At 45.2% G+C, this 27,764-nt stretch overlaps 3 protein-coding genes across 6 annotated transcripts in view; 2 read left to right on the plus strand and 1 right to left on the minus strand.

The window, feature by feature from the left end:
- DHRS7C (dehydrogenase/reductase 7C) overlaps positions 1 to 21,574 on the minus strand; it is a 34,918-nt gene extending 13,344 nt beyond the window's left edge. Inside the window, exon 1 of one of the 3 annotated variants that reach the window (XM_072112763.1) lies at positions 21,478 to 21,574. Coding sequence is in view for 1 of the 3 variants with exons in the window: in XM_072112761.1 (XP_071968862.1) it covers positions 21,270 to 21,332 (63 nt within the window). In the remaining 2 variants the exon portion in view is untranslated. Of the gene's footprint in view, positions 1 to 21,269; positions 21,449 to 21,477 lie in introns of those variants that run through there. The other 2 variants (XM_072112762.1, XM_072112761.1) reach the window with 2 other exon arrangements.
- LOC140065183 (serine/threonine-protein kinase SBK1-like) lies at positions 4,511 to 17,932 on the plus strand. Of its 2 annotated transcripts, none has more exons than XM_072112755.1 (4): positions 4,511 to 4,659; positions 11,631 to 11,868; positions 14,674 to 14,876; positions 15,601 to 17,932. In XM_072112755.1, exons 2-4 carry the CDS (start codon positions 11,697 to 11,699, stop codon positions 16,351 to 16,353), a joined length of 1,128 nt encoding a protein of 375 aa, XP_071968856.1. In that variant the 5' UTR covers positions 4,511 to 4,659; positions 11,631 to 11,696; the 3' UTR covers positions 16,354 to 17,932. The 2 variants fall into 2 exon arrangements, with proteins under 2 accessions (XP_071968856.1, XP_071968857.1); XM_072112756.1 differs by having other exon boundaries at positions 4,521 to 4,664.
- An 82-nt stretch (positions 21,575 to 21,656) lies between the features above and the next one.
- ABCC3 (ATP binding cassette subfamily C member 3) overlaps positions 21,657 to 27,764 on the plus strand; it is an 83,587-nt gene continuing 77,479 nt past the window's right edge. The window contains exon 1 of the mRNA XM_072112759.1: positions 21,657 to 21,722. The gene's annotated coding sequence lies outside the window, so the exon portion shown is untranslated. The remainder of the gene's footprint in view (positions 21,723 to 27,764) is intronic.

Raw genomic sequence — 27,764 nt, forward strand, 5'->3', positions numbered from 1 at the left:
AAAATATATTTAAACATAATAAACCTGTACTTACCTCCTCCGGTGCCGCTGATGTCCCGCGCCGCGGTCCCTTCGATCCGTGCCCCTGTTTGTTTACAGGGGCACAGAAGCCGCGCACAGGGAGCTTCCGGTCCGGGATGTGGCCGGCTCCTCCTATCCGTCCCTATCTCTCAGCGTTGTAAGCGCTGGGAGATGGTGCGCATGGGAGCATCCGGCCGGCCGGAAGCTCCCTGTGCGTCCTTGTACTGAAACCGGCGCACGGAGAAGACGGGCCGCGGCGCGGGACATCAACAGCACCGGAGGAGGTAAGTAGATGTTTATTGTGTTTAAATAGCCCTCCCCAGCCCGGACATAAAAATTTTTTTAAACCCGGATAACCCCTTTAATCCCACGGTTTGTCTGAATCCGTCGGATTGTCTGAAGGCACGCGCCCCGATTCGCTTGCTAAATATCGCTTAGTAAATAAGCCCCAGAGGTTTTTTTTATCAAAAAGCACCTATAGTATCATCAGGCCCACAGTGTGACAGGCGCCGTCCTGCAGAGCTGACCTCTAATCTCCTTGCTTCATCTTAACCTCTTTACTACGGCATCCAAGGAGAAGCCATAATCTCATTACCAGGGATGTGCAAGGTCTGAGATGTACCTGGAACGCTGACAGCGAGCGCATCCTATTACTATGTACAGTGTATGAGGCCTGATCTCATATCATATCCCCAGATCCATGTAACCATTGCAGGAAGCTATGATACAATCACTATCTGGAGGGTTTTTACAGTAAATGGGGCTATGCTGTGAAACCTGTCTATAAACATTATATACATGTGTAATTTATGTAATTTGGTTGTACTGATGGATACGTATGAGATCTTCTTTGCTGGGTCGAGAGGTAGACAAAGGTTTAAGGCATGAGTGGTTTTGCTCAGCTGCCTCTCAGTCAGGTCATTAAGCGGCAATCAAGAATCCATGAGACTGGCAATTACTGTCAGTTATTTGACTGCCCGTCTGCGTGCTACTCTGTCTGATGTGGTTTCTGGTGAAAATATTGTAAACAGTTTTGTCCCTCAATTTAGGGCGGTTGTTACCCACCTGACAGCATCTTTTCAGTAAAGAGCACCTGACCCAAATGATAGCGTCAGGTGAGTGACAACGGACCTTAAGTAAGGCCCAAAACTATGCAACGTTTCCACCAGAATCCAGATAATCAGGTCATGAAATAACTGGCAGTAAATCCCAGTCTCAAGGAAGCTTTACCGATGGTTAATTAACTAACTGAGAGGCAGCTCAGCAAAACCACTCAAGTGTTAAACCCTCTCAGCCCAGCGCTGCCAGCAGAAGACAGGACAGGTGGTACTTACAGTATGCGGGAGATCATGAGATAACAATTATATCCAGTGACCTGCAGGCGATGTCCTCTCTGATTGTATTCATTCTCTTTCCTTATCTTCTCCATTCAGCCCGGATCACCTTGATTCTTCTCCTTCTACCCATACCTTGTCTCTGCAGGGTTTGTTTTCCAGACATATTTTGTTCCTCAATTTGCCCCCAAAATTATTTCTATACAAGTATTGCTCCTGACTGGAAGTGATGGCACACACATTGTTCCCAAAACTAATGCTGACAATATCAATGTTTCCAGCAATAACCCTCTTAATGAGATACTTGCCCCACACTTGCCACACAGTGCCCTCATAAAGCTGTGTGTCCGGATTCGGGATGCGTGGATCCACTGGACCACCGCGAGAGGTGCTACTAGCCGACACCTGGAGCCCGCCGCGAATCGGGATGGTCTTGCTGCAGGAGAGTACCACCAGGTCGTTCCACAGGTGTGACTAGCCCACGGAGGCAGCTGAGGTGGAGGTACCTTAGCAGGAGACAGTCTCATGGTCAGGTCCAGGCACAGGGTCAGGGCAGGCGGCAGAGATGCCGGGTCAAGTCCAATCCGGGGTCAGCAACGGGAGGTCCAGGCAGATGGGAACGGGAACACAGGCACACGGGACACGGGAACTCAGGAGCAGTAACACACGGGAGCAGAAACGCAGGAGACACAGGAGAATCGCTAAGGAGCTGTGAGGCACATAGATCCGGCAGGGTGTGATGGGAGAGCCTTCTGGGGAAATCGTCAGCACCAATTAATGGTGCTCTGGCCATTTAAATTTCCTGAAGCCGACACACGCGCCCTGGAACACGGGGACGCGCACGGAGCAAGGCCAGGACTCCGGGGCGGGGACAGACGAGTGGCACTGGCGGTGCCGGGAGGGAGGGGCACGGATGAGCCAGAGACCCGCGATGTGGGAACCCCCGTGACAATGTGCCATAGAGCTCCTCCAAAGCTTCTACAGAGCCCAGATTACTGCCCTCAAAATAACAGTGAAATGGGGTTGTGTTTGGTCAGGGAGATGACACGGATTTGTCCTGCCACAAACAGTCAATCACTTCCACGTCTGGGACTGGGACACAACGCACCGAGGTCTTTTTCCACTACATTCAATATCCAAGGATCCAAGTGCTGAATAATTGTACCCGAGATTACACATAATATTTTCCTGAGGCATCTCATCACTGAGGACACCCACTCAACCCCGAAATAGCTCCGCAGCAGAAAGTGGAGGAGTACAGAGCGCAAGTCTTTATGAGCTGAATGTTCTGTACCACTAATGTATCCAGAAATGTCTGGACAATCCAGATCTTATTTATAACCTTCTCCCTAAGAATCACCGGAGAGATGAGTTATGTTATTGTCTTTATAGCTGGAGAGCTCCCCCATAACAATGGGACATTATCAGATGTCTTAAAGGGGGTTAAGAAACCCTATTTGCATATTCCCTATGGATTGGAGGGCCTGATAGTACCTGATTGTTCCTCTCGGAGTGGAGTCCTGCAGTGGAATGAGATACTTTAGAGGAGATCCTTGACTTTCTGAGCAGTAGGATGGTTGGACTAGCCCACCAGTCTACCAGAGGATCCTCCATTGGGCCTAGACTTTAACCCCATACTGGGAACTAGAGGTCCAGCAGAAGACAACTGCATTTGGAGGCTACCCGGATCTATGTCGACTAGCTGATAGCCATGGTACAGGTAATAGACATATGGTGACTACGTCTATTGCTGTCCTTAGGGGGTCTACATGCATGGTCACCAAGCCTGCAGCATAGACTGACACCCTTCCCCGGGTCACTGCAGGCTATCCTTCACTGCTCAGCTGTGTTATTGAGGAGAACGGCCTTTGCCGCCTTCATGATTTAAGGGAATGTGTGATGGGAAGAGACAAATGTCCTCATGGGTTTTCTTGGTGAATGAGCCAGAACAATGGATAAAGGACTGTGCCGGATCAGGACCATGCATCATATCCCTCCTCCCCCCAACATGGCCTGGATATGGATATATCATAGATTATACGATGCGTCACAATGGTTAATTAGTACTTCCACATGGAAGCCCAAAACCTGAGCTTCTGTATAGCTCTTTTGAGTGAAGCCATTACTGAACTGGCCTAGTAGCAGCAGGACTGTGAAATATGGATTTATATTCCAGGATTGTAGATTCTCCAAGTATACTGAGGGCGTGTCCTCACACTGCTGTGCTCTGAGCTCTCTGCAGCCAGTGTTATGCATTATTCCCGGAGAGATATGTGATCAGACCTTTGTATATCTTGTCAGTAGCAGTAAGATCCTAAAATATGGATTTATATTCAAGGATTGTAGCTTTGCCAAGTGCACTGGGTTGTGTCCTCACACTGCTGTACACTGAGCTCTCTGCAGCAAGTGTCATGCATTATCCCTGGAGAGATACAGGATCACAAATTTGTATATGTTTTCAGTAGCAGTAAGATTCTTAAACATGGATTTATATTCCAGGATTGCAGCTTCTTCACATGCACTGGAGGTGTGTCCTCACACTGCTGTGCTCTGTGCAGCCAGTGTTATGTATTGTCCATGGAGAGATGTGATATTATATCTTTGTGTACATTGTTAGTAGGAGATACGTTTTCAGTAGCAGAAGAATTCTAAAATATGGATTTGTATTTCAGGATTGTAGTTTCTCCATATGCACTAGTGGTGTGTCCTCACACTGCTGTGCTCTATGGTCTCTGTAACCAGTGTTAGGTACCCATGTGTATATTAGCAGAAGCAGAACTGTAAAACATGGATTTATATTCATAAGTTTTTAATAGCAAAATGGCTGTAAAATATAGATTTATATTCCAGGATTGTAGCTTTCCCAAGTGCACCGGGATGTGTCCTCACACTGCTGTGCTCTGAGCTCTCTGCAGCAGGTGTTATGTACATGGGTAGTTTGGCAGCAGGTGCATGGATATCTGCATGTCCCATTCAGAGGAAGAAATCAGTGGTGTGTGAACATTACATGTGACAACCACAACCATTCTCCTGCAGCAGCTGAGGCTAGTGAGAAGCAGCAGGCTCAGGATGAGCACGGCCTGGGGACATTGTGGAATATACATGATGTAGAAGGTATAGCTGATGCGTCACAGCTGCATTGTGCGGAGCAGGGAGGGCTAGCACTGGTGGGAGGGTCTATAGTCACTACCAAACTACAGCGCTCAGCCTGATTATCCATCTGCTGCAGACACTGCGGGCGACTACAATGACACAAAGGCACGACACCCAGCTGTGATATGGACACAACCTACAGGGCTTCCAGGTGAGGTGAGGAGGGGCACTGCTCGTATACACTACATACATATATATGCACCGCCCTGGGAGAGGAAATATACAGTGACTGGGCCTTGTATTATCCATCCACCTAATATCTAGAACATCTCATTATTATCATAAATACAGAAAATGTATCAATGATATAATCACCACCTTCCTCATATCTATCCTCTGTCTATACATCCCACCTTCCTCATATCTATCCTCTGTCTATACATCCCACCTTCCCCATATCTATCCTCTGTCTATACATCCACCTTCCTCATATCTATCCTCTCTCTATACATCCCACCTTCCCCATATCTATCCTCTGTCTATACATCCACCTTCCTCATATCTATCCTCTCTCTATACATCCCACCTTCCCCATATCTATCCTCTGTCTATACATCCACCTTCCTCATATCTATCCTCTCTCTATACATCCCACCTTCCCCATATCTATCCTCTGTCTATACATCCACCTTCCTCATATCTATCCTCTCTCTATACATCCCACCTTCTATCTATTCCACATCCATCTGTAACTCCCATGTATCCGTCATTGTATCTCCCATCCGTCTAGGATTCATTTACATACCTAATACCATCTATCCTTTACCGATCTATATCCTATGTATCCATCTATCTATACCCAATGTATCCATCTATCTATACCCAATGTATCCATCTATCTATATCCAATGTATCCATCTATCTATATCCCATTGTATACATCCATCCCACACCGATCTATATCCTATGTATCCATCTATCTATATCCTATGTATCCATCTATCGCACACCGATCTATATCCTATATATCCATCTATCCCACACCGATCTATATCCTATATATCCATCTATTCCACACCAATCTATATCCTATATATCCATCTATCCCACACCGATCTATATCCTATGTATCCATCTATCCCACACCGATCTATATCCTATGTATCCATCTATCCCACACCGATCTATATCCTATATATCCATCTATCCCACACCGATCTATATCCTATATATCCATCTATCCCACACCGATCTATATCCTATATATCCATCTATCCCACACCGATCTATATCCTATGTATCCATCTATTCCACACCGATCTATATCCTATGTATCCACCTATCTATATCCTATGTATCCACCTATCTATATCCTATGTATCCATCTATCTATATCCTATGTATCCATCTATCTATATCCTATGTATCCATCTATCTATATCCTATGTATCCATCTATCTATATCCTATGTATCCATCTATCCCACACCGATCTATATCCTATATATCCATCTATCTATATCCTATGTATCTTATATCTATCCCATATATATCTCTCTTAGATCTATCCCATATGTATCTCTCTTATATTTATCTATTCCATATGTATCTATCTGGGCTCATGTTACAATCTATCTCTTATATATCACCAGTTACATATTTCCCTCTGTACTCTTCATTCTATATCCAGTATATAATAACCTCTGGCCGCAGCTCTGCTGTTACGTAACAGTTCACACCTGCTGTTATTACCCTGCAGTTTCCCATCAGTCTGGTGCAGCCTATAGGCTTCCTGGGGAGTAGATACTCATTTCTATTAGCCCTGAGATTGAGTCTTGTCCCTGAATGACTGCAGAGATTTCCATCTTATTCCGGATGAGAGCACGGAGCATGATCGCTGTCCAACGATGGGGCAGGGGAAAGCCCGGAATTATGGGATGACTGTAACCAGCACTCACCTCTGACCTCACCTATCCCTGCTGTATCTAAGCCTCAAATATAGGCACCAAACCTGGCGGCCAGTGATGTCCCCTGTTATTATATACGTACAGCCGGTATAACCTGGGGATCTCCTGTATATAGTGATATATGTACAGCCGGTATAACCTGGGGATCTCCTGTATATAGTGATATATGTACAGCCGGTATAACCTGGGGATCTCCTGTATATAGTGATATATGTACAGCCGGTATAACCTGGGGATCTCCTGTATATAGTGATATATGTACAGCCGGTATAACCTGGGGATCTCCTATATATAATGATATATGTACAGCCGGTATAACCTGGGGATCTCCTGTATATAATGATATATGTACAGCCGGTATAACCTGGGGATCTCCTGTATATAATGATATATGTACAGCCGATATAACCTGGGGATCTCCTGTATATAGTGATATATGTACAGCCGGTATAACCTGGGGATCTCCTGTATATAGTGATATATGTACAGCCGGTATAACCTGGGGATCTCCTGTATATAGTGATATATGTACAGCCGGTATAACCTGGGGATCTCCTGTATATAATGATATATGTACAGCCGGTATAACCTGGGGATCTCCTGTATATAGTGATATATGTACAGCCGGTATAACCTGGGGATCTCCTGTATATAATGATATATGTACAGCCGGTATAACCTGGGGATCTCCTGTATATAATGATATATGTACAGCCGGTATAACCTGGGGATCTCCTGTATATAATGATATATGTACAGCCGGTATAACCTGGGGATCTCCTGTATATAATGATATATGTACAGCCGGTATAAGCTGGGGATCTCCTGTATATAGTGATATATGTACAGCCGGTATAACCTGGGGATCTCCTGTATATAGTGATATATGTACAGCCGGTATAACCTGGGGATCTCCTGTATATAGATACTAGTGCAATGTTCAGGAGGTAAATGAAAGTGTATATAAACCTTGTACCCTGATAATCTAAGCACATTGTCAGCACACAGCATCTTATAGCACAGAGGCATCATGAAGTGTCTGCTCAGAGAGTCCCCACTCACACTCTGTAATTTTGCACTGACTATCACTGGGTGATAGGAGCTAAAACAGTAAAGGGTTAAAAATTATCTTAATTGTGTAACATCACCAGGGGATTGAAATTTGAGAATTTTCTTTCATGGGAAAACTCCTTTAAGGAGAGGAGTGCACTGACAGATGTCCCTCTTGCAGGGTTGTAATACATTTTATGCAATTTTTAGAAGTTAAAGGAAACCTGTCATCAGCAATTGGCCTTATAAACCAATACTAGTATATCGTCAGGTAGCGTTACACCTTCTAGTTTTGGTTTCTTTCGTGTCCCAGAGCGGTGGCATCATCCAGAAAATCAACTTTGAATTGAGATGTAAATTTGTTTTATAAAGTCAAGGAGGAGGAGAGTTTAACACTGAAGTCAAGGTGGCGACCTCTGAACGACTCCACCTCCTCTGTGATAGGACATTGTTCATCGGACTTCTGGAGATCTGGGTAGTGATGTCTCTGGATGCAGGACCATCAATGGCAGTGAAGGGGCTGAGGCAGGGAGAGCTTGACTTCAGAGTAAAAGTCTCCTCCTCCTTGACTTTATACAATCAGTTTACATTCAAAGTTGATTTTCTGAAAGATGCCACCGCACTGAAAGGTGTTCAGCTGATTGGTAACATTCTGGTAGTGGTTTACAAGGTCAATTTCTGATGACAGGTTCCCTTTAAGTCTATGTGAGATTCTTTGCCTTTGGTCATCTTAAAAAAAAAAAAAAAATAATAATAATTAAAAATGTCTATTCTTAGAGGAATAGAAATTATAATATGATGAGCAGGATACAAGGATTTCAGGGAAAGCCTCAGATTGTACCGTTTTACCCCCAGGTGCATAAAAAAGTGCAGCTTCCTACACACAAGGATGTGGCCGATCACAAGTCCCACTCCTAAATCAGATAGATAGCGGCCCTTCGTAAGGCTTCCCCAGTGCTCCGAGCAATCAGGCTCCTTCATGGTTGTGAATCAGTGGCCTCTCCTCACCAATGCTTGAATCCACAATTCCAGGAATCCTTCTCTACCACTGGGTCATGCGATTTTTATCAAATGCCTACTTGTTGTATCATGGGGTTCTCCATTTAAGGCACCACCCTGATGGACGATGCTACTTCCTGGACTCACCACAGGGGGAGCACATACTCTTACAGGTACTGCTACTGATGGCACAGGCCCCCGACACACAGTTATGATGTGGAAGATGACACTGAGCCTTCCTTACTGTATACTTATGGTCTTGTGTGACTTTTTAAAAACAAATATATGAGAAAGATAATCACACTGTCCTCCCAGGAGGCATTATAGTCTCTGGGATCAATAACAGACAAATGATGAGCATTATGCCAAGATGGGTGCAACATAATGGAATGTTATATTAGAATGAGCTGGACACAACGGGGCTCATTTACTAAGGACTGCACTTTCGTCGGACATCCCGACGATTTCCATTTTGCCCTGCTAAGACAGTGATGTAAAAGGGGTTCTTGGCGCGCGCGATTGTGTTTTGGCTCAATCGCTCCGGCTTTCATGCAACAGTAATCGGGGGGCGGGCCGTCGAACAATCCAATGGATTCGGACAAACTGCAAGCCAAGCACTTACATGCACTGGGAGGAAGATGGTGACCTCCGGCGGACCTGAGCAGGGAAGCGACACAATCTGAATCGCAGCACAGTGCATTCCGGACAGACAATGCACTTTCGGGAACTCTGAGGAACCGGTTAAGTAAATGTGCCCCTATATGATTGGCTGTGTGATATATAAGGGGCCAGAGCCTTGGTAAAATCTTTTTTACTTTCTGCTTAGTTCTCCATTTGTGTATTGCAATGTTGTGAGAGCAGCGGTGGTACTCCGGGGTCTTGTCCTCATCCTCTCTAAGGGATTACAGAGCAGGCAGGCGTGTGGTAATGGGGCCAGCTGCTCGTTCTGTGTCCTCCTGTTCAGTAATGGGAACACGTGGCGTCTCCAGCCCCCGACAAGCGTTGTTTATCCTGATGGCTCCTCTACGCTCTGTCATCTCTGCTCATGATGATCAACAAAAGCCCAATAGACCATAAAAACAGCCATGGACGCTCTGTGCCACAGAGTAAACGTTTCTGGTATCAGTCCCAGCATATGTAACAGGGAGTCCACCACCTGGAGGCCTGGATACACTTCTCCATCTTCATTAGATATTCATACACTATAGATATTAACTTGCCAAAGTGTAAATGTCCATCAGATCTTCTTTTGTTCTATCTTAGTGGGTCTCTAGACCATACGCAGCCACCTTTGCGTCACCCACTGCAGTCCATGTGACCTTCTCTTGATGAGACATTGCATATAATTTAAGCAGCATGTAGAATGTTTCTTGAGTCGCTTGGATGTTTCCTTTATAGATCTGACGCATGTAAACATGAAATTTGTGCAACAAGAGATTATAGTTTACTATTATCCATACGGCGTTAAGATGGGGTAAGTTCTCTATAACCATGCTGATCCTGACGTCATGGAACTCCAGAGAATAAGGGTCTAGTGCTTGAGACTTTGTAGTTTTCAAACAAAATCCATACACTGGGTTTCTATCCTAGATGTTGACCCTCGGAATATATGGAATGCCAGAACAATTGGCCTCCCATTGATAATCCGTGTCTAAAATGCTTCCATGGCAGGTCCTGGTTTCTGTGATTTAATCTTGTTTAGGGGTATACACCCTGGCCTAGATAGGAGTCCATATAAATGAACACATATAGTAGTCGCAGTTTGTGATTTAATTTTTTTGTTAATTGGCAATTATTTTATGGTTTTGCTCTTTAATCTCTCATGACGCGCAGCACTTAAATGTAAAGCCCCTTAGAGATATATATACGCACCAGGGCTCGCACGTGTTGTCCTATCCTTATTATCTGAGGGGATTAGTAAAAGCCGGCCCGCGTGTTACACTGTATCAGTTGCTGTGTCTTGTTCAAAAGTCAATAACACTTTATAAGAAAAAAGAAAGAAAAAAAAAACCCTATAAATTACTGGGATGGGGGGGGGGGTAATTTATCATGTTATTTTTTTTAATATGCGGGTTCTCCGTGCAGTGTCTCACAGTGCTGACAAGTGGAAAGAGACACTATTTTTTATTGTCAGGGCCTGCTTTGTAGCACATGACCATGTCCTCTTACTTTATGATCTCAACCTGATTTTGGTTTCATGTTTCCCTACTCTATGCCATCAATGATAGTCAGCATCTTTTACAAAGTATCTTTTGGGAAACGGGTGGCTTATTCAACTGCAATCTCCATCAGGTTTTCCGACTTTTTGGGGATCACACTGCCGGGACAGGGAGTTAGAAGGGCATTATGTCACGCACGATCGGATTTTGGCACAATCGCGTCGGCTTTCATGCAACACAATCAGTGGCAGGGCCGTCGGACGATCCAAAGAATTCAGACAAACCCGCAGGATTTAACTTTAAAATTGTGTCACTATACACGGACGTGGCATTATACACGGACAATGCACTTACATGCACCAGGAAGAAGAAGGTGAACTCCAGGGACCTGAGCGGGGAGCGACACATGCAGGATATCGGGCGCAGGATCTTAGCGACTCCCCGCACAGCACATTATACACGGACAATGCACTTACATGCACCAGGAAGAAGGTGAACTCCATGCAGGATATCGGGCGCACACTCGTAGTGAATCACGGCACAATCCATGTTCGTCAGTCATTCCGGATTGGGGATCACAACAAAGACAGGTAAGTAAATGTGCTCCAATACGTCAAATAATCACAGATACTAGCTTATTGATAGCACTTGAGATTATTTTCCACCTCCTCGCCAAGGTGGGGGGGGGATGTACGGCCGGTGGGGGAAGTCAGCTTATGCGGCATGTTCAGGTAGGGACACTGCATCCAATCAGTGGCTAAAACACTGGATCGTGCATATGTGCGATGACAAAAACAGTGGTTGGTGATGACGAAAGTTGATGAGAAAGTGATTGATCAGGACAACAACCAACAAAGTTTAAGGGGCAATCATGACTGATACCACACGATGACAGTGATTCTTGATGAGGAAGTAGGGGATGATTGTCGTTGATGGATAACGATGAGGGCGATGGTGACCTTCCACCACTATTTGGTGAATTACCGTTATTCTTTCTGTTTATTACAGATCTCAGTGAATCTAATGAAAGTGAAACATTTCTAACGTCTGAATTACTTCACAAAGAGAACAACCATGAGCGTCTCATCACTACTGTCCCGAGGAGCAGTGGATATTCTGGAGGAGCTACAGATATTGACAGCAAAGACAATGGAGAAAGTGGAAATCAATAAACAATATGAGGTCATCAGGGAGCTTGGGAAGGGGACATACGGAAGAGTCGACCTGGTGATCCATAAGGCCAGAGGTAAGATGTAGTCTACACGAAATAGAGTCTATATAAGATCATTTACACTGGACCTGAAAATAAACTTTTATGAAAAACAATTCACCTACCTGAAAGCTCTTAAAGGACATCTACCACCAGATTTACTAATGGTAGTCTGTCCCCACTGTCATGCACGTTACCTTAGGGCAGTGGTGGCGAACCTGTGGCACGGGTGCAGGAGGCGGTACTCAGAGCCCTTTTTTTGGGCACCCAGCCATCGCCCCAGCACACCAGACAAGACTCAAAGAATCTTCCTGCAGTCCCCAGCAACTTAAAAGATGCGGCTTTCAGTCATATTTTGATACTTACTTCTTACTTGGGACTGTAGGAAGAGGGAGAATTATACAGGGTCGAATTATTATTGGAGGACCTTCTGCTGGCCCCAGAGGGAAACTGGAAAGAAGCTAAAATGATTAAATTTTTTCATCTTTCTGCTGTGATGCTGTCCTCAGGAAGCCAATATGATTGGAAGTTGAACAGGGAGCAATAAGATACTTCTTTAATTTTTGGTTGGCACCAAGAGATAAAGAAGCAGGGTTTTGGGTTGCAGTTTGGGCACTTGGCTTCTAAAAGGTTCTCCATCACTGCCTTAGGGGGTCTTCTGCATCGGTTTTCTGCTCCATTGTAAAGTCCATTTGTCCAGGAAAATGACTTTATAAAAATACGGTAATGAGCCGGAGGCACTGAAGCACACGTCAGCCAAGCGCCTCCTGGCTCCAGCTGATAATTATGCACCCCCCCCCCCCTGAATAAAAATTCATATTATGTCCCACCCGCAAGCGCAGCAGACAGCCTGTTACGTCACCCGGCTGTCTGCAAGTCTTGTGCATGGTGCTACCGAGCATGCGTGAGGCTTGCAGACTAAAAAAGGACCTTACAAAAGGAGCTGAAAACCAATGCAGAAGACCCCCTAAGGTAACGAGCATGACGGTGGGGACAGTCTACCAGCAGTAAATCTGGTGGTAGATGTCCTTTAACACGCAAATCAAAACTTTGTAACAGGGACACCACGCTCCGGCCTACATTTCTTAAAGTGTTTACACACGTTTCTGTCTGATTTTGCACTAGAAAGAAAATGTAAACTGCTTGTACATGTATTTATAAAGTAACAAAGAGAAAAGCGATGCCCAAATCAGGCCAATACATAAAGAAACAAGATATGATCCAACAATAATCTCTTTATTAATGTAAACAACGGACAAAATTACCATGCACAGACATCTAAAAGCATTTAAAACACAAATATACAAAGAGTGACCAATGTGGAGATCCCGGTCTGGATCATCCACAAGAACCTCCAAGACCAGACACAAAGTACTGTCTGTAAACCTCTACCCAATTAGTATAAACTTGTAGTGGATGTTATATAAAATGCTCCTTATCAACTGGTGGTGAATCATGGACAACATACAGCCCCAAGGCAATCCTTGAATAAAGATCAGACAAATTCTAAAGTGCCAGTGCTACCAATATGACAACTCTGTCTGCCCCACTGATGGATGGAGAAATGGACAAATGTGGAAAAAGCATAAGAAAAAGTGCTGAGTGCAAGTGGGATCAAATAAGGGATCTTACAGTATGTAAGGTGAGGAGATACACTCCTATAGAGTGAGTAGAGCATTGGGAACGAGGCGGGGCTGGAGGTACACGTTCCCAATGCTCTACTCACTCTATAGGAGTGTATCTCCTCACCTTACATACTGTAAGATCCCTTATTTGATCCCACTTGCACTCAGCACTTTTTCTTATGCTTTTTCCACATTTGTCCATTTCTCCATCCATCAGTGGGGCAGACAGAGTTGTCATATTGGTAGCACTGGCACTTTAGAATTTGTCTGATCTTTATTCAAGGATTGCCTTGGGGCTGTATGTTGTCCATGATTCACCACCAGTTGATAAGGAGCATTTTATATAACATCCACTACAAGTTTATACTAATTGGGTAGAGGTTTACAGACAGTACTTTGTGTCTGGTCTTGGAGGTTCTTGTGGATGATCCAGACCGGGATCTCCACATTGGTCACTCTTTGTATATTTGTGTTTTAAATGCTTTTAGATGTCTGTGCATGGTAATTTTGTCCGTTGTTTACATTAATAAAGAGATTATTGTTGGATCATATCTTGTTTCTTTATGTATTGGCCTGATTTGGGCATCGCTTTTCTCTTTGTTTCTTCATGTTCATGCATGATGCTCAAGGCCAGCCCTATATCATATATCACATCGTATCAGGTTGTGCTGACCAGCCCCCCTCTTTCCCGTGTATTTATAAAGTGCCTGCGCCAGTTTTGGGTCCTGGCCTGTATTGTCCAACAAGACAGAAAAATGTGCACATAAAAGGGTGTGTTACTGCTTAGCGGGACGGTGCACCACAATTCTGCAGCAAAAAAAAAAAAAAAAAGTTTATTTTGCCGGAGCAGTGCAGGAGGCGCCAGATTCATGAAGAACGTGCACCACAAGTCATACATCTGGCATCCCCTGCACACTTCACAGGCAAATTGCATCTGGTACAGTTTGCACTGCTTTTGATAAAGGTGGCCCACTATGTGCCATTTATATCTCTTTAGCATCCGATGTAGAAACCTTTGCTCCCCTCACATACCCAGTGTTCCAGAATGAAATAAATTATCATTTTGTTGAAGATCACAAACTGCTTTAACAAAAGGGTCCACCAGCAGCACTGAGTAATTCAGGAGATGCTTGTACCTTTCCTAAAGATAGAATTGTCACAAGTCATTATTAAGAGGGTTCAGTCTAGTTGATCTTTTATCTTCTTTTTAATATAGGTACAAAGATGGCCCTAAAATTTTTGAGAAAGAAAACAACGAAACAGAAGAGCTTTCTGCAGGAATACTGCATTTCACGATACTTGTCGTCCTGTCCCTATATTATTGGCATGTACGACATTGCATTTGAGACGGATGAATACTATGTGTTTGCACAAGAATACGCCGTCGCTGGGGACCTTTTTGACATCATCCCTCCACAGGTAAGTGAGGACAATCACACGCTTCATTGAGGCCTTCAGAATGCCTCAGTTTTGGGGCCCGTTTACACCAGGGGAAGTTTAAAGTGACACAGTAGTCATTCCCCACCTACAAGAGCAATATTACTGCAATATCTTTCCCGCATCATCCTCCATTAACAAGGTGTGGCTGAGAGGCGTGGATTACAATGTTCAGTCTAAACACTGGTCTATTACTTTCCAGCAGTATTAATTACAAACCACACCCAGTAGTCTCCTGTCTGGTTCATTAAAAGTTAACCTGAATCATTATTCTATCTGCGATGGAACCAGGTTTCTGACACCACAGAAGAGGTCCTGGGAATGATTCCTCATTGCTTGCTATAGTTCACATTGACCAAGCTTGCAGTTGTTGTCCACTTAAATATTGTTTCTTCTGATTCTTTAGCTGGTCTTTCTGGTTATTGTCTATCGATTTTAAACTTCGTTGTCTTCAGCTCTGGTGACTTCATTGATTTGTTTGTTTCGTCACTTAGAGTTAAGCAGGAACTGTCGCCCAGTTACTGGTGACTGCATAGGGTGGTTTTGTATAAGTAGGTAGGGAAAGTCTGGTGGGTTCAGTTTTAGGGCTCATAGTCTGTTTCCATCTTTATGTTCCCAGTCTGCCCCGTTCAAAATACAGTTTTCTTTAATTTTACAAAAAATTGTATCCATCTTTTGATTGATTTCTATCTCTGTCTCATTCCAGGTTGGTCTTTCCGAGCATATCACCAAACGCTGCATTTACCAAGTAGCACTAGCCCTGGATTATCTCCACAGCAGAAAGCTTGTCCACCGCGATATAAAACCAGAAAATATTCTTATTTTTGACAAGGAATGCCGAAAAATTAAACTATCAGATTTCGGCATGACCAGGATTGCCGGAACCACAGAGAAACGTGTGAGTGGAACCATCCCTTACACGGCCCCAGAACTCTGTGAAACTTCTAAGCACAGTGGCTTTTTGGTGGAATATAGCATCGATGTCTGGGCGTTTGGCGTTCTTCTGTTCTGCATGATGACTGGGAACTTTCCGTGGGAGAAAGCTTTACATTCAGACTCCTTTTACTATGAATTTTATCAGTGGCAAAAATACAAGAATGCCAATGTGCCGTCACAATGGCGAAGGTTCACCTCTCACGCGCTTAAAATGTTCAGCAAATTGCTTTCCATTGAGCCAGAGAAGAGATGTGCTATTAAGGATATCCTCTGGTATTTTGGGAAGACGTGGATGATCACTAAGGAAGAATCTCATCCTAACGATGTAAAAACCAATGGCGACGTCTTCGTCCACATCAAACCGCAAGGTCTTCCGTATCTCAATGGCAACACTTTCGAGAGCAATAAAAGTGACACCAGCCCCAGTCTATCCTTTTCCTCGTGCAGCAGCTACGAGGATGTCCCTAAGGAAAGCAACGCCAATACCATCTTAGTGTCTGCGCCCATTGAGATCTGTGTATGAAATTATTTTCCTGACCATGTACTATAAACAGACAGAGAAACCTTCTTCTGGACTACTGGCATGATCTAGCATATGTCACCCAGCCCATCAGACATGTCGTCCATACATCAATTGGCCATATATAGTCAAATTAAATGGCCAGTAAGACAATTGAGCCATGTGGGGGAGCATGCCAAATTATCAAAAATGCTGGATGTTATTACGTGATGGAAACCAGTGACCTAACTGATGGTGATGTCCCAGGCCCATCCATGATCGTCAGAAGACCAGTCACATCCCCAATACAAAATTACTTCCAATACTTAAAATTATGAATTCACAAAATTAAAATAATTCTGTATTTATTCTATTATAATTTATTATTTATAATAATAATAATCTTGGAATTCACCTTTTTTGGGGTTAGGGTTTTTTTTGATTGCATCATAGTGGTTACTCAAAAAGTTATCTGTTACCTGCATATTGGCTAAAACATGTCCATATTCATCATTACTCGAGGTCCCTTCATCATCGGTTGATAGAGCTACATTGAAGACCTGGTGATACTTACTCTAGTAGCCAGTCACCAATCACTAAGTAGATTAGGCCGATTCAAGACAGAGGACCAACCATATTAAACCATAATCCTACATTGTTGATCCAGAATAAGCAATAAAAGGTCCTCCTAGCATTGGGCCCATCCCGGGAAAAAAATTCCTTTCCAATTCCGAATATGGCAGTAAGAATAAATCCATGGATGAATGTTCCAACAATCTAGTTTATAATATTTTATCATTACTTTCCAAAAACTCACCTAGGCCCCCAGTGGGTATGAACATTGTATCAGCCATCAGAGTTCCATAGAGTTGCTACAGTAAAGTATCCTGTCTATGACAATGTCTTTCCTCTAGAGAAAATTCATCAGAAAGATCTCTGTTCTCTTGGTTTCTTTCTGTTATCTGTTATATAAATAAGCTGCTCAGTGCACAAGGGGCGGGGCCTCTCTTCCTAGTGCACTCATTTTCTTCTTTCTACTGTCACTATTGTGATGGTCCTGATTCCCCGAGAGGATCAGTTTCATAGGCTTTATTTGTGGGACGATTCAGGTGATTATAGCCCTTTATATTTGATTTCATCATTTGGTGGGAACAGAAAGCACATCTTAGGAGTCCAAATAAAGGGGACTCTGTCTGTGAGTGAGCATTACAGGTATTATATATCATAGCCATGAGCCAAGAAGTTGAATGTTCTCTATGTGTTGTCGTGGTATTGTCATCCCATCTTTGTGCTGACCAATCACCTGTAGATTTAGAATAACATTGACAAATGATCGCCCTTACGTAACGCTATCCATATGACTGTGCGCCGCTTTATGCTTTTTATTTCCACAGAATGGTACAATTTTTTGAAGATTAAAAATGCAATACAATATAACAGTGTGAACGAGGCAACGCCGGGTTCTGCTTTTTTTTTTTCTTTTTACACATCGAGCGAAGCTTGAAAACATTCCTGTGTATAAGAGCTACTGCAAAAATGATACCCAAGTAACGTCACATCACAAGGCCCAAAATAACAATAAAAGAAACAGTAATCATTAAAACTCAGCATCTTTCAATTGTTTATCTGCGGTTTATATTAGCGGGGAAGGAAGTCACAGCTTTATATTATAATGGATGAGGGACGGATGTTACTGTTAGACCTACAGAATGTGATCACCAATCTTAGTTTACATTGGTTATTCGAATATACAGGTGGTCCCCTACTTAAGGACACCCGACTTACAGACGACCCCCTAGTTACAGACGGACCCCTATGCCCACGGTGACCTCTGGTGAAGCTCTCTAGATTCTTTAGTATATTCCCAGACTGCAATGATCAGCTTCAATGGGGCAGATTTACTTACCCGATCCAGTCACGTTCCAGCGGCACGTTCTCCGTCGAGGATTTGGGTCTTCCGGCGATTTACTAAGGTAGTGCGCCCGATGTCCACCAGGTGTCACTGTTGCACTGAAGTCTGCTGGAGTTCGCCTTACTATCCTGGGTGCAGGTAAGCGCGTGACAAGCAACCTTTTTTTTTTTTTTAACCGGTTAAGGACCGGGCCCTTTCCTGTTTTTTCATGTCCTTTTTTCACTCCCCACCTTCAAAAATCTATAACTTTTTGATTTTTACATGTAAAGAGCTGTGTGACGGCTTGTTTTCTGCGTTACAAATTACACTTCATAGTGACGGTATTAAATATTTCATGCCATGTACTCTTAAGCGTATCATATCATGATAAGGTCAAGATACGATATTTTGTCTGCATCCAATGAATCATGAAAAATGGGAAAGTCGTAAGCGGGGAAAAAAAATTCCAAATGCAGTGAAAATGGTGAAAAAACGCATTTGCGCCATTTTCTTGTGGGCTTGGCCTTTCACTGAGCGCCCCAAATGACAGGTCTACTTTATTCTTTGGGTCTGTGCGATTACGGGGATACCAAATTTGTATAGGTTTTATGTTTTCATACATTTACAAAAATTAAAACCTCCTGTACAATAATTATTTTTTTGATTTTGCCAACTTCTGGCGCTAATAACTTTTTTATACTTTGGTTTACGGAGGTGTGGGTAATGTCATTTTTTGCGAAATTTGATATTTTCAATGTTATCATTTTTAGGACTGTACGACCTTTTGATCACTTTTTATAGATTTTTTTTACATTTTTCAAAATGGCAAAAAAGTGCCATTTTCGACTTTGGGCGCTATTTTCCGTTACGGGGTTAAACGCATTGAAAAACCGTTATCATATTTTGATAGATCGGGCATTTTCAGACGCGTCGATACCTGGTGTGTTTATGATTTTTACTGTTTATTTATATTTATGTCAGTTCTAGGGAAAGGGGGGTGATTTGAAATTTTAGGTTTTTTTATTATAATTTTTTTCAATTTTTATTTTTACTATTTTTCAGACTCCCTAGGGTACTTTAACCCTAGGTTGTCTGATCGATCCTACCATATACTGCCATACTACAGTATGGCAGTATAAGGGGATTTTCCTCCTCATTCATTACAATGTGCTATCAGAAATTTCGTAAGATTCAAATATCTTAATTTAGCTAAAGATTCCTTATGGCAATGGATGTGACTGAAAATCTGTGACACAGGCTTGAGAAAAGTTAAGATACTTAAGAAATATATTATTAAAAAAAACATATCGTATATAATATTTATATATAATAATAATAACCTGGAATGTGCTGGAATTATGAATCACGGGAAGTCAAAGAGTTATTACAGTTTTTTTTCTCAAAAATAGTTAACCAATAACCAAGAGTTTTGTCAAGCTATTTCCTCTTCATTCCTTACCAAGCACAGCCCCATCCATTATATAGTGGTTGGGCTTGGTATTGCAGCTCTATGCACTTGTCTAGGAGATGTAATGGGTAATGTGACTGGTCTGTGAAGCAGAAGCAAAGTTCATGGGAGTAACAGGGCCCCTTGTGGCCAGATCCATGTCGGGCCAACATTGAGCATCTATCCTAAGTAGTAAGTCACCCATATACATACACTTACCTTTTGGATGGTGACTGTCCTCTCATACATGACTATCCATACATCTCAGTTAATGTCCATGCTGAGTCCTGGGGCCGCACCTCATTAATGCCGCCCTACATGGTAGTCCTGTATAAGCCTGGTGTTCATACATGGCCGATACATCTAACTCCCCAATATTGCGCTTGTAAAACCTATTACAGGCGTTCCCCTACTTAAGGACAACCGACTTACAGACAACCCATAGTTAGACAGACCTCTCTGACCTCTGGTGACCTCTCTGGAAGTTACTATAGTCCCAGACTGCAATGATCAGCTGTAGGGTGTCTGTAATGAAGCTTTATTGATAATCCTGGGTCCCATTACAGCAAAAAATGTTTAAACTCCAATTGTCACTGGGGCCAAAAATTTTTGTCTGGATCTACAAATTATAAAATATACAGTTTCGACTTACATACAAATTCAACTTAAGAACAAAACTACGGACCCCATCTTGTACGTAACCCAGGGACTGTCTGTATAGGAGATTTCTGAGGCTACGCCATGAACTCTGTTGTCAAATTATCAGGTAAAACTCGAGCAGTTTTTTTAGTGGGTAAAATTCTGGATTATGGGACTCCGGTCCTTGATGCTACCTGAAATCATACGAATGGAGGGGGAGCTGGTCACGCATGCGCATCATACACTAGGCAGGGCACTGGGAATACTCGTAGTCCGGTCCTCATCTTATTCTGTATCCTGGACGTAAGTTGGTTTTCTGGGACAAACTCTTAAAGGAGGTTTCGGGGAAAGGTGCTCGTGAAACCGCAGATTTTCTTACAATTGACCCAGTAGTTTTTAAAAAAAAAAAATCCTATGGGGGACATTTCTGTTCTTTGGTGTACACGCCCTTAAATAATCACAATGCCTTAGAAAACGTCAGTAATTGCCCCCCCCCCCCCCCCCTTTGCGCCATGTAGGCGTGAAGGTGGAGCGGACAGTGAATGTAGGCGTGAGTGGTCCCTCACATCTGTGCACCAGTCCCTGGTGTAGACCCCATTCATACATAAGAAAATGGTGGTTGTGGGTCCCCATAGACTTGTATTATGTACGGGCACCGACCGCTAAGAACACAGAGTCTCACCACAACATGTCCAAACCACGCAGACGCACCCGGATTTGCAGCGCAACTGCCCAGTTCCCTACAGGGAGGGGCGATTCACCTGGCTGAGGGCTACCCCGCTGAGCCGCCATGTCAGGTACATCACCAGGCCCCACTTATAATAAACATGAAGAAGATGGAGTGGAATAGGCTCATACACCATGTTGTCGGGGGCTTGTGGTACTTCTTCTCCCGTGTAGATCCATTTTTATCTCCCATCTGTCCTGAATAATGTGCAGACACAGGTTATGACAGACATTTACCTCATGGTCTCCCTGCAGTCTGCCCTCAGGACACTGGGGGGCGCTCACTCCCTCTCGCGCCATTGTGTCCCCTACAGACAACAGATGGCGCCCGACTACAAGTAACAGGAAATCAGGGTGACGTCCACCCCGTGTAACAGTCAGTGACGGGTGAGACTTCTACACTAATGGCCGCCGCCGGTCCTCTCCTTCCCCTTCATCTAAGAAGTTACCTCCACTGCCGTTGCTTCGCTTTTCTCCTCAGACCTGCGCTTCCCGCCAATGCTGCGACCAATCAGGGCTCGCCGATCCCTTCCCGCCCCAGCCGGCGCGGGAGTTTGAACGCCTGCGCAGTGGAGCGGCGGAGGTCCTGACTAAGGTCGCGCTTTGTAGTCAGGTCTGTGGTGATGTGCTAAGCTGCAGTGCAGACATGAAACTGTGTGGACGGAATCCAGGACAGATATTGACAATGAGGTGACTTACAATTAGGTGGTGCTCCCTCACATCATGCCAGGCTCTCTTAGTACCACCTCACATCATGCCAGGTTCTCTTAGTACCTCCTCACACCATGCCAGGCTCTCTTAGTGCCCCCTCACATCATGCCAGGCTCTCTTAGTGCCCCCTCACATCATGCCAGGCTCTCTTAGTGCCCCCTCACCTCATGCCAGGCTCTCTTAGTGCCCCCTCACCTCATGCCAGGCTCTCTTAGTGCCCCCTCACCTCATGCCAGGCTCTCTTAGTGCCCCCTCCATCATGCCAGGCTCTCTTAGTGCCCCCTCCATCATGCCAGGCTCTCTTAGTGCCCCCTCCATCATGCCAGGCTCTCTTAGTGCCCCCTCCATCATGCCAGGCTCTCTTAGTGCCCCCTCCATCATGCCAGGCTCTCTTAGTGCCCCCTCCATCATGCCAGGCTCTCTTAGTGCCCCCTCCATCATGCCAGGCTCTCTTAGTGGCCCCTCCATCATGCCAGGCTCTCTTAGTGCCCCCTCCATCATGCCAGGCTCTCTTAGTGCCCCCTCCATCATGCCAGGCTCTCTTAGTGCCCCCTCACATCATGCCAGGCTCTCTTAGTGCCCCCTCACATCATGCCAGGCTCTCTTAGTGCCCCCTCACATCATGCCAGGCTCTCTTAGTGCCCCCTCACATCATGCCAGGCTCTCTTAGTGCCCCCTCACCTCATGCCAGGCTCTCTTAGTGCCCCCTCACCTCATGCCAGGCTCTCTTAGTGCCCCCTCACCTCATGCCAGGCTCTCTTAGTGCCCCCTCACCTCATGCCAGGCTCTCTTAGTGCCCACTCACATCATGCCAGGCTCTCTTAGTGCTCCCTCACATCATGCCAGGCTCTCTTAGTGCTCCCTCACATCATGCCAGGCTCTCTTAGTGCTCCCTCACATCATGCCAGGCTCTCTTAGTGCTCCCTCACATCATGCCAGGCTCTCTTTGTACCCCCTCACCTCATGCCAGGCTCTCTTTGTACCCCCTCACCTCATGCCAGGCTCTCTTAGTGCCCCCTCCATCATGCCAGGCTCTCTTAGTGCCCCCTCCATCATGCCAGGCTCTCTTAGTGCCCCCTCCATCATGCCAGGCTCTCTTAGTGCCCCCTCCATCATGCCAGGCTCTCTTAGTGCCCCCTCCATCATGCCAGGCTCTCTTAGTGCCCCCTCCATCATGCCAGGCTCTCTTAGTGCCCCCCCCCATCATGTCAGGCTCTCTTAGTGCCCCCCCCCCATCATGCCAGGCTCTCTTAGTGCCCCCCCCCATCATGCCAGGCTCTCTTAGTGCCCCCCCCATCATGCCAGGCTCTCTTAGTGCCCCCCCCATCATGCCAGGCTCTCTTAGTGCCCCCTCCATCATGCCAGGCTCTCTTAGTGCCCCCTCCATCATGCCAGGCTCTCTTAGTGCCCCCTCACCTCATGCCAGGCTCTCTTTGTACCCCCTCACACCATGCCAGGCTCTCTTTGTACCCCCTCACCTCATGCCAGGCTCTCTTAGTGCCCCCTCACATCATGCCAGGCTCTCTTAGTACCCGCTCACATCATGCCAGGCTCTCTTAGTGCTCCCTCACATCATGCCAGGCTCTCTTAGTGCTCCCTCACATCATGCCAGGCTCTCTTTGTACCCCCTCACCTCATGCCAGGCTCTCTTAGTGCCCCCTCCATCATGCCAGGCTCTCTTAGTGCCCACTCCATCATGCCAGGCTCCCTTAGTGCCCGCTCCATCATGCCAGGCTCTCTTAGTGCACCCTCCATCACGCCAGGCTCTCTTAGTGCCCCCTCCATCATGCCAGGCTCTCTTAGTGCCACCTCCATCATGCCAGGCTCTCTTAGTACCCGCTCACATCATGCTAGGCTCTCTTAGTGCTCCCTCACATCATGCCAGGCTCTCTTAGTGCTCCCTCACATCATGCCAGGCTCTCTTTGTACCCCCTCACCTCATGCCAGGCTCTCTTTGTACCCCCTCACCTCATGCCAGGCTCTCTTTGTGCCCCCTCCATCATGCCAGGCTCTCTTAGTGCCCCCTCCATCATGCCAGGCTCTCTTAGTGCCCCCTCCATCATGCCAGGCTCTCTTAGTGCCCCCCCCCCCATCATGTCAGGCTCTCTTAGTGCCCCCCCCATCATGCCAGGCTCTCTTAGTGCCCCCCCCATCATGCCAGGCTCTCTTAGTGCCCCCCCCATCATGCCAGGCTCTCTTAGTGCCCCCCCCATCATGCCAGGCTCTCTTAGTGCCCCCTCCATCATGCCAGGCTCTCTTAGTGCCCCCTCCATCATGCCAGGCTCTCTTAGTGCCCCCTCACCTCATGCCAGGCTCTCTTTGTACCCCCTCACACCATGCCAGGCTCTCTTTGTACCCCCTCACCTCATGCCAGGCTCTCTTAGTGCCCCCTCACATCATGCCAGGCTCTCTTAGTACCCGCTCACATCATGCCAGGCTCTCTTAGTGCTCCCTCACATCATGCCAGGCTCTCTTAGTGCTCCCTCACATCATGCCAGGCTCTCTTTGTACCCCCTCACCTCATGCCAGGCTCTCTTAGTGCCCCCTCCTTCATGCCAGGCTCTCTTAGTGCCCCCTCCATCATGCCAGGCTCTCTTAGTGCCCACTCCATCATGCCAGGCTCTCTTAGTGCCCGCTCCATCATGCCAGGCTCTCTTAGTGCACCCTCCATCACGCCAGGCTCTCTTAGTGCCCCCTCCATCATGCCAGGCTCTCTTAGTGCCACCTCCATCATGCCAGGCTCTCTTAGTACCCGCTCACATCATGCCAGGCTCTCTTAGTGCTCCCTCACATCATGCCAGGCTCTCTTAGTGCTCCCTCACATCATGCCAGGCTCTCTTTGTACCCCCTCACCTCATGCCAGGCTCTCTTAGTGCCCCCTCCATCATGCCAGGCTCTCTTAGTGCCCCCCTCCATCATGCCAGGCTCTCTTAGTGCCCCTTCCATCATGCCAGGCTCTCTTAGTGCCCCCTCCATCATGCCAGGCTCTCTTAGTGCCCCCTCCATCATGCCAGGCTCTCTTAGTGCCCCCTCCATCATGCCAGGCTCTCTTAGTGCCCCCTCCATCATGCCAGGCTCTCTTAGTGCCCCCTCCATCATGCCAGGCTCTCTTAGTGCCCCCTTACCTCATGCCAGGCTCTCTTAGTGCCCCCTCACATCATGCTAGGCTCTCTTAGTGCCCCCTCACATCATGCCAGGCTCTCTTAGTGCCCCCTCACATCATGCCAGGCTCTCTTAGTGCCCCCTCACATCATGCCAGGCTCTCTTAGTGCCCCCTCACATCATGCCAGGCTCTCTTAGTGCCCACTCACATCATGCCAGGCTCTCTTAGTGCCCGCTCACATCATGCCAGGCTCTCCTAGTACCCGCTCACATCATGCCAGGCTCTCCTAGTACCCGCTCACATCATGCCAGGCTCTCTTAGTGCCCCCTCACATCATGCCAGGCTCTCTTAGTGTCCCCTCACATCATGCCAGGCTCTCTTAGTGCCCCCTCACATCATGCCAGGCTCTCTTAGTGCCCCCTCACATTATGCCAGGCTCTCTTAGTTCCCCCTCACATCATGCCAGGCTCTCTTAGTGCCCCCTCACATCATGCCAGGCTCTCTTAGTGCCCCCTCACATCATGCCAGGCTCTCTTAGTGCCACCTCACATTATGCCAGGCTCTCTTAGTGCCCCCTCACATTATGCCAGGCTCTCTTAGTGCCCCCTCACATCATGCCAGGCTCTCTTAGTGCCCCCTCACATCATGCCAGGCTCTCTTAGTGCCCCCTCACATCATGCCAGGCTCTCTTAGTGCACCCTCACATCATGCCCGGCTCTCTTAGTGCCCCCTCACATCATGCCCGGCTCTCTTAGTACCCCCTCACATCATTCCAGGCTCTCTTAGTGCCCCCTCACATCATGCCAGGCTCTCTTAGTGCCCCCTCACATCATGCTAGGCTCCTAGCATCCACATTATGGATTATGTCCCTGTAATACATATCTCTCTCTCTGAGGCCTCTAGATTATTGACATTTCCACTTGAAATAAAGAGAAGTGTCATTTCCTCGAACCCGTGTCAACGTTTCTGCGAACACAGGGCTATCAGACCAAAATCTGAGTCGGAAAGCCCATCATCAGATTTTAAGCTGGTTTTCCAGGTATTAAATAACGCACCATTTTTATATAATAGGTCATCACTGATGCATCAGTGCGATAATACTTTTTGTTTATAATTTTTTTGGGGGGAAATGGGGAATATGGATATAAATTTTTTTTATGTTATATAGTTTTCATTTTGTGTCTAGTCTTGAACACCAGGTGGCGCATTGTAACGCAGTGTACTACACAATGGGAAAGGGATTCTACTTGAAATACTCTTCATTAGGTCCCGTGACCATGACAATGCATTGTACACTGCATGAGGGTGCCCAAGGTATACACCAATTACAGCTTAGTTTGCATGTTATGTTTTCAGAGATCCTGACTCATTATTCAACACCAGGGAGATGAGAATTATAGATTCAGTTTTGTTTCTGTGTTTCAACTGAAATTATCACATTCTTTTACTCCCCTCCCCAACCACAAGTCAGGATGTGACACTACAGCACGGAAGATGTCACCATGAGAGCAGAGTAGTAAGGGCAAGTCAGAAATGGGACTAGTAATATTATTCTGGAACATAGGGGGCAGTATTATAGTAGTTATATTCCTGTACATAGGGGGCAGTATTATAGTAGTTATATTCTTGTACATAGGGGGCAGTATTATAGTAGTTATATTCCTGTACATAGGGGGCAGTATTATAGTAGTTATATTCTTGTACATAGGGGGCAGTATTATAGTAGTTATATCCTTGTACATAGGGGGCAATATTATAGTAGTTATATTCCTGTACATAGGGAGCAGTATTATAGTAGTTATATTCCTGTACATAGGGGGCAGTATTATAGTAGTTATATTCATGTACATAGGGGGCAGTATTATAGTAGTTATATTCCTGTACATAGGGGGCAGTATTATAGTAGTTATATTCTTGTACATAGGGGCAGTATTATAGTAGTTATATTCTTGTACATAGGGGCAGTATTATAGTAGTTATATTCTTGTACATAGGGGGCAGTATTATAGTAGTTATATTCCTGTACATAGGGAGCAGTATTATAGTAGTTATATTCTTGTACATAGGGAGCAGTATTATAGTAGTTATATTCCTGTACATAGGGAGCAGTATTATAGTAGTTATATTCCTGTACATAGGGAGCAGTATTATAGTAGTTATATTCTTGTACATAGGGGGCAGTATTATAGTAGTTATATTCCTGTACATAGGGGGCAGTATTATAGTAGTTATATTCCTGTACATAGGGGGCAGTATTATAGTAGTTATATTCCTGTACATAGGGAGCAGTATTATAGTAGTTATATTCTTGTACATAGGGGGCAGTATTATAGTAGTTATATTCTTGTACATAGGGGGCAGTATTATAGTAGTTATATTCTTGTACATAGGGGGCAGTATTATAGTAGTTATATTCCTGTACATAAGAAGCAGTATTATAGTAGTTATATTCTTGTACATAGGGGGCAGTATTATAGTAGTTATATTCTTGTACATAGGGGGCAGTATTATAGTAGTTATATTCTTGTACATAGGGGGCAGTATTATAGTAGTTATATTCCTGTACATAGGGGGCAGTATTATAGTAGTTATATTCTTGTACATAGGGGGCAGTATTATAGTAGTTATATTCTTGTACATAGGGGGCAGTATTATAGTAGTTATATCCCTGTACATAGGGGGCAGTATTATAGTAGTTATATTCTTGTACATAGGGGGCAGTATTATAGGAGTTATATTCCTGTACATAGGGGGCAGTATTATAGGAGTTATATTCCTGTACATAGGGGGCAGTATTATAGGAGTTATATTCCTGTACATAGGGGGGCAGTATTATAGTAGTTAAATTCCTGTATATGGGGGGCAGTATTATAGTAGTTATATTCCTGTACATTTAGTAGTTATATTCCTGTACATAG

The sequence above is a fragment of the Engystomops pustulosus genome, chromosome 6 (assembly GCF_040894005.1).
Source record: "Engystomops pustulosus chromosome 6, aEngPut4.maternal, whole genome shotgun sequence".
Taxonomy (NCBI): domain Eukaryota; kingdom Metazoa; phylum Chordata; class Amphibia; order Anura; family Leptodactylidae; genus Engystomops; species Engystomops pustulosus.